Source organism: Eublepharis macularius, chromosome 3 (genome assembly GCF_028583425.1).
Source record: "Eublepharis macularius isolate TG4126 chromosome 3, MPM_Emac_v1.0, whole genome shotgun sequence".
NCBI classification, from domain to species: domain Eukaryota; kingdom Metazoa; phylum Chordata; class Lepidosauria; order Squamata; family Eublepharidae; genus Eublepharis; species Eublepharis macularius.
The window spans coordinates 84,310,974-84,317,842 of NC_072792.1; the positions used below are offsets into that span (position 1 = coordinate 84,310,974).

The following is a 6,869-nucleotide window of genomic DNA, read 5'->3' on the forward strand; positions in this document are numbered from 1 at the left end:
CTCTATGCAGAAAGGTCCAGGAAAGATTATCAAATGCTTCTTCAGCATCCAGGAAGATAAATGCCAACTTATGTCTTCCCCCCTACTAACTCCATAGCATCAATTACAAATTGAACATTTTCTTTCATGTGTCTCTTGGAAGCAAAGCCCGTCTGATCAGAATCTTTGATATTTGTTATGCATCTCTTAAGTCTCTCTGCAAAAACAGAAGTAAACAATTTATAACCCACATTCAATAATGAAATAGGTCTATATGCTTGGGGTAAATTGGGTCATTCCCCTCTTTGTAAATAAATGCTATTTGTGCCTCCTGCCATGTTGGAGGTAGCCTCTTATATTCACTTATCTTGTTCATCACTTTTTGGAGTCGCAATGTCAGTTCTTCTTCAAAGCATTTGTAATACATGGCTGTTAGTCCGTCCAGGCCCGGCGCTTTATTTTTTTCAATTTCCTTATAGCTTGCGAAATCTCTTGCACTGTAATATTATGATTCAAAACCTCCCTGTCTTCTATCTTTAACTTAGAAATTAACGTGTCTTTGATCTAATCTTCTATTCCTAGTTCTATAGGAGTTTCTTTCTTATACAATTTGGAGAAAAAGGAAATAAATTGTTGATGTATTACCTTTTCTATATATGTTGTTCCATCAGACTTTTTAACTGTAGTGATCCTTCTTTTTTCAGCTTCTTTCCTTAAATAATAGGCCAAAAAACAATCTGGTTTATTTGCGTGTTCAAAAATATTTCTGCTTCATGAAGCTTAATTTCTTCTGCATATCTTCAACTTGTAACAAATTCAGTTGATTTCTTAATTGCTTGATTTCAGTTAATATTGACTTCTTTAGGGATTTCTTATGTTGTTCTTCCAGATGTTGAATTTTGGTTATAATTTCATTCATGAATTTTGCTTTCTCTTTCTTTTTCTTTGAGATCAAAGCTATTAGGTTCTCTCTCATGAAAGCTTTACTTGCTTCCCAAACCGTTGTAATGGAGACATCATCAGTACAATTCAGTTGGAAGAACTCTTCTAGATCTTTCCTACCCTTGATTATTAATTGGATGGGAGACTTCCAATGAAGACCAGGGCTGCAGAGGCAGGCAATGGCAAACCACTTCTGTTAGTCTCTTGTCATGAAAAACCTGCCAGAGGTCGCCATGAGTCTGCTATGGCTTGACAGCACTCCTGTAATGATTTTAAGTAAATGGGTGGATGTATCTTTAAATGCTTGGAGTGATATAGGTGAAGAGTGGGGGTGAAAGAGAGGGATGAGTGAGCGATATGATTGGCTGATGACTAAGAGTGTGGGTGGAGTGAATGCAGTTTGAGACTGAGAATGGAGAAAAAAGATTCAGGCAGGGAAAGAGAGGCCGGCTGTGTGCTTCCTGAGTATGTTTAAGTATTACTGAGAGAAAAATAACCTATGTGGAAACCTGAACTGAGTATGTTTGTGAAAGAACATTCATTTGGGGAAAGAGAGGCTAGCTGTGTGCTGCCTGAGCTTGTTTAAGTATTTCTGAGATATAGGCCATTGTCACACGGGCTTTTATTTAGCGCTAAAATGGCGCTATTTCCCGGCAAACACCCACCTTATTCCAACACTGAGTTATTTCACACTCACACTTAGCAGCGTATCTGTCCCTGGTTTGCATCCCATGTTTTCAGAGTTTTCACATTAGCAAGGCATCCATGGGACACAGAGCCGCTGTCAGTCCGGGTTATCCCCGATTTTTCTCACTGCGGACATACCGCGAATTTTCCCATAATCCGCTGCCAACTCAATGCTGATCCGATAAATCCAAGTGTGAACACTTTTGTCCCTTTTTTGCTTCTCTCTCCCCCCGCTAATTCTTGTCGTCGGAAGCTGATTGGTCTGCATCTCCAGCTCCCCAAATGCTTCGTCCGCCATTTTTTCCCCGCTACCTAAACATTTCAGCGGTACATCCCCATTGGTGCCATCTCTATTCTTCTCTCCCTGTCTTTTGCATCCTGATAAGTTCGTGTTACGCGCCTCACATTTCCAACCCCCCCCCCTTAAAAAAAATGTTTGCCTAGCGGTGAGCGATTGTGGTCATGATGAACCAAACGTTTCAGTGACAACCCCTCTCCACCCAAAACTCTCTGCATTTTGACAATTCAATCAGGAACCACCATCGACATTTTCCAGTAATGAAAAATAAAATTGGCCATAACGTTTCTGCGTTCTGTGGATGCAAAGGTGCATTGGGACATCTCCACTTGTGTGTTCTACATATTTTGACTCCTTTTTTCGGGATGGGAATGGGGTTGGGGCAGTGGGTGGTGCCCTCAAACGAGGTTCAAACTCACCCCTTCTGGGATCACGTGATTTTTGTGGACCAATGGGGTGCCATTATTTGCTGGGCGGGAAATTCAACTCCTGCGATCTGTGCCACCTCCGCGCACTGCTCAACGGTTGCTCAAGGAAATGGCTGCACTAAAACCAACCAGCGGGAGAGGGGTCTCCTGGAGGGAGGAGACATTGGACCTCGTTGAATTTTGGGGTGAGGAGAAGGTGCAAGAGGCACTATTGCTCTGTCACAGGAACATTGATGTTTTCGAGCGCATCTCATAGCAGATGGTGGCGAGAAGCCATGCAAGAACCGCACTCGAATGCCGGACAAAAACAAAAGCTTTGAGACAGGAGTACAAGAGGGTCGCGGCACACAATGGAAGATCGGGAAATGCCCCTGCAACATGCCCTTTCTATGCACAGCTTGCAAGAATTTTCAGAGGGGATGCAAGCATACGGCCACAAAGGGTGGCAAGAAGTCTTAACCTGCAGTCGGTGAGCAATGCCGACCCCATGGGGGAAGATCGGTCGAACCATGGCGTTCCCGCTCCATGGGAGGGATCAGAGGAACTATTCACACATCCAATGGTCACTCTACATCTTCAGGCGGTCCCCGCTTCCACTCCCAATGATTCAGGTGAGCATGCAGTTTTGACCGACATGACTGGTCCTTGGTTGGGGTGGGTTCGCTGTGCCCTCCAGTGTGCCCCGCCTGGGCAGAACTTTCCCGGAGTCTCAGGGGCATTTTTTCCTTCTGCTTAGGATTTCGGGGATATGCTCAACGGATTGATTGTGTTTGGGTTATCACTGCAGGAGAGGGATGAGGCGCAAGTGGGGGGGGCATTTCCCTGATTTAACTTTTGTGCGTGGAAGGATGTGTTGTTTATTCTGCCTATGGGGACGTATAACCAATATTGTGGAAATCCGCTTCTCAAGGCAAGCTAGCGGCAGGAAACGTTGTTTTTTACTGGGGCTGGCGCAGGTTTCAGCAGAGAAGGGCTCTGTGAAAGGAGAGGGGGACTTCACCTTGATCAGCAATGTGCAAGGTATCCCAAAGGTGGTTGGGTTATCTTCCACCAAGCATTAATCCAAACCTGACAATGGTCTGTAACGTCACCTCCCTTTCCCCCCCCCCTGGAGAACCATGGTACATTAACTGTTTACCAGCCTATCACTTGTTTTCAATTACTGCAGGTTCTTCCACAGAACAAGAAACATCAATCGGAGAAGCCCCCCCAATGGACATGACCGATCCAGAGGATGAAAATGCCGCAGACGGTAAGATACAGATAGAGTGGGGTGCTTGTGGTCAACAATCAATGCTGCCCTCCCAATGAGCCCTGGTATGCTCCGCTCCATGAGGAACATGGCTATAGTCTCAAAATAATTATCTGTTTGTGGGGGTTGGGCTACCATGGAAAATATTGGTGTAAAAATCGTTCTGCTGATGTCAAGAAGACTTCTGTGAGCATGAATGAAGAAGATCAACTCATTCATTTTACAACCAAATCTTTTATTTCAAAGATCCAGATTTAACTCAGATAGAGGAGTTCCCGGAGGTGACAGGACAGGGTGCAGAGGATCCGCAAGGTAGGAAAGAGCAGAAATTGTGACCTCCGCAAACTCCTTTGTAACTACTACTTGCATAACCACTGTCCTTTCCAACAGGAGATCTGAACAATCCACCAGCAGTGGAACAACCGCAGGTCCCCACGGCACAACTGTCTCCTGCTACACGCTTAGAAAAGGCGCGCACCAGAACCAGGCGCGTCTCTGTCCTCACCAACGTTGCAGAGAGAATGCTATCTCAGGCACAGAGGGAGGAACAGAACAACAGAAAGGAACGTGGAGAAATTCTGGAGGCAACCAGCCATTGGCGTGCAGCCATGGAATCAGAGACAAGATGGCACGAGGACATTATCAGGGAGGCAAGAGAGGATCGTAGGGCTTTTATTGAGGCACAATCACAAAATATGGAGGGGCTTAATAGGGCTGTTGGTGCCCTCAGCTCCTTGACTGAACTCTTTGTCAGGGAGCAAAGAGCAGGCCCGGTTGCAGAAACTTCCCAAAATGCCAACAGCAAAACACGCGATAACGATCATGATAAGGCACCACTAAGAAAAAGGGCTCGGATCATTAAAAAGAGAGAAAGATATGATCCATCCCTCTGAGCCCCACATGTTTTTCCGGTGCAGCATTTGGGTTGGAATCTGCATATCACACGTATCATTGCTGTTGAAATTATGTTTGTCACAGCTGTAATTGTGTTTTTCGATGTTGGCGAGGGGTTGACAATGGCCATTGAAAAAAATTGGTTTTTGTTTCCCACCGCAATCCAGGTGCGGTTTGCCAGATCTATTTTTTGACCACGGTTGTTTGAAATGTTGACCCATGGGAGAAAGTACACAGTTTTAAATTTGTTTTTTATTCTTTTCAAAACTTGAAAGATTACATGTGAGGCATCATATGGACACTTAACTAACATGCATGTTAAATAAATCTTTTCTACATCTCCTTAAACCTTGACAGCACATTATCAATGTCGGACCTCAATTTCTTGTTCTCCTCATTCAAATTCCTCACATTGTTTTCTAGCTTCTTCAGCAAGGCCTGCAGGCTGTCCATCCTTCTGTTGGTTTTCTTTGCTGTGGAAACAAAAGGTGTAAGCGCAGAGTGGCCACTTCTGTGTTCACAAACGTAGTAAGTCATTGATGGTTACTTACCGCAGCTGAGGCATGTTCCCACTGCCTTGTGAACAGTCTCCAGTATCTCAAGGGGCTGTTCCCTTGCCAAAGATGTAGAAGGCACATTTACAGTGTGTAGTGGACACTGCGCTTGAATGCATTCCTCACAGGGGTCACCTGAAAAGGGGGTTTGGAGAACTTGATTTAATTTTGTTCATTATCATTACAGAGCACGTGTTTAACATGTGGCAGAATGACGGTGTAGTTAGTTCCATTTGTGTACCTGAATGCTCAGTCAGCTGTTCTGGTGGAATCACTGCTTGCTGAGGTGTGACTTCTTCATTGAACTCGGAGCAGTTTCCCTCTTCTTGCTTCACTGCCTCAGAACTGGGTTGCAAGGCCATTTCATCCATTGGCATGGTCACCTCTGAGCCTGTTTCCTCCGTGGGCTCCTCCTCCCCCTCATGTCTGTATGATGTTGCTGGAGAAACACATGAAGAGAATTAAAACATCAGTAAGAGCAGTATTGATGAAATGTTATGAACAAGGAATTCTGACTAATTCAAACACTGGGGCAAGGGAATGTTGAAATGCTGATCACCCTAGGCAACCGATGCTGTATCATGTGTAGGGATATTGGGAATGCCGTTTAGATTAGAAGGCCGGTTTGGGATCTTGGGCAGGGAGGGGGGGGATTACCCATGGAGGAATGATAAGGGCTGAGGTGTGTGGAATGCTGTTTTTACTTACCGCACAGTAGCCAAGTCATCTTTAAGAGAACACATTAAAAATATGTGCCGACATAAACCATAAACCTTTCCCAAAGAACAGAAACAAAACAACTTTTAAACATGGTGGGATAGTCTTCAAGGACAGGGCACAGTCCCAGTGCCGTTCAGTGCCACGTGTTCCTGTGTTCCATGTGCTGATCCCAACACTGCATGCCTGTTCTGGGTTTTTTCCTTGAAAACTTCCATCCAACATTCCTCTCATTCAGGAAATTGGTGCCTTGTACCAACATACATTTCCATCTTAGTGAGGGGATTGGGATGGGTGAGGGGGGGGGGAAGACCCGGTGTTTGATGATGGTGCAAGGGGGGCCCCATCTCACTTAAAGCATGGTGAAAACATTTTTAGAGGTGTGCCTTCACAAAATAAACATCCCACATTACTTCATTTACCTTCATGGTGGCGATCCTCCCAGCGTGGTCTCCCAGCAGCTATCCACAAACGCATCATTGAGTGATGGTGTGGGATCCGCCCGCTGCAGCTTGGGATGCCTTGGCATGCCGTAAGGGATGCCATGAACTCGCATTTCAGCCTTTTAAATTTGGTCCTGCACTGGTTGGCATTTCGGCTATAACCAGCATCAGTCAGCTTCCTCGCAATGGCATGGTACGCCCCCCTGTTGCGCTGGTGTGCGCTCGACATAAAATCGGCTGCAAAACCAAGGCGCAGAACAATTTTCAGAAGCAGGGACACCTCCTCAAATTGCCAAAAGGTGCCCCTAGTTCTCCGTGGTGGCATGTCTGGAACCCGGAAGTGTCGTGGAAACGTTTCGACGCTTCCAGATTGACTTGTTAAGATTGAAATCAAAACTTTCCACTATTTCCTGTAGTCCTGGGTTCCCCGGTCGAAGAGGCCAATCCTGATTTGTCAGAGACATCATATTCCGACCAAAATAAACGTCTCTGATTGGCTGTGTCAGGGTTAATCATTGCGAGGAATTTTTTTTTCCAAAAAAAAAAATTCCGCCAAAATAAAGGTTGGCCATTTCTACACACAGCATGAGTGCAGGGGCGAATTCAAATACAAATGTTTCCCACCTTCGCCGAAATGCTTGATAAGGAAGAAAAGGTTCATGCGTACATCGGATT

At 45.2% G+C, this 6,869-nt stretch overlaps 1 protein-coding gene across 1 annotated transcript; it reads left to right on the forward strand.

Annotated features, from left to right (window-relative positions):
• Positions 1-2,620: 2,620 nt before the first annotated feature.
• LOC129326234 (uncharacterized) lies at positions 2,621-4,479 on the forward strand. Its single transcript, XM_054974397.1, has 4 exons — positions 2,621-2,945; positions 3,503-3,586; positions 3,833-3,898; positions 3,977-4,479. The coding sequence occupies exons 1-4, from the start codon at positions 2,822-2,824 to the stop codon at positions 4,477-4,479; spliced, it is 777 nt and encodes a 258-aa protein (XP_054830372.1). The 5' UTR covers positions 2,621-2,821.
• The last annotated feature ends 2,390 nt before the right edge of the window (positions 4,480-6,869 follow it).

Coding starts and splice junctions, on each gene's coding strand:
- LOC129326234 (XM_054974397.1), top strand. CDS start 2,822: ATGGGGGAAGATCGGTCGAACCATGGCGTTCCCGCTCCATGGGAGGGA. Junction 2,946..3,502: donor TTCCACTCCCAATGATTCAG/GTGAGCATGCAG, acceptor CAATTACTGCAG/GTTCTTCCACAGAACAAGAA. Junction 3,587..3,832: donor GGATGAAAATGCCGCAGACG/GTAAGATACAGA, acceptor TTTATTTCAAAG/ATCCAGATTTAACTCAGATA.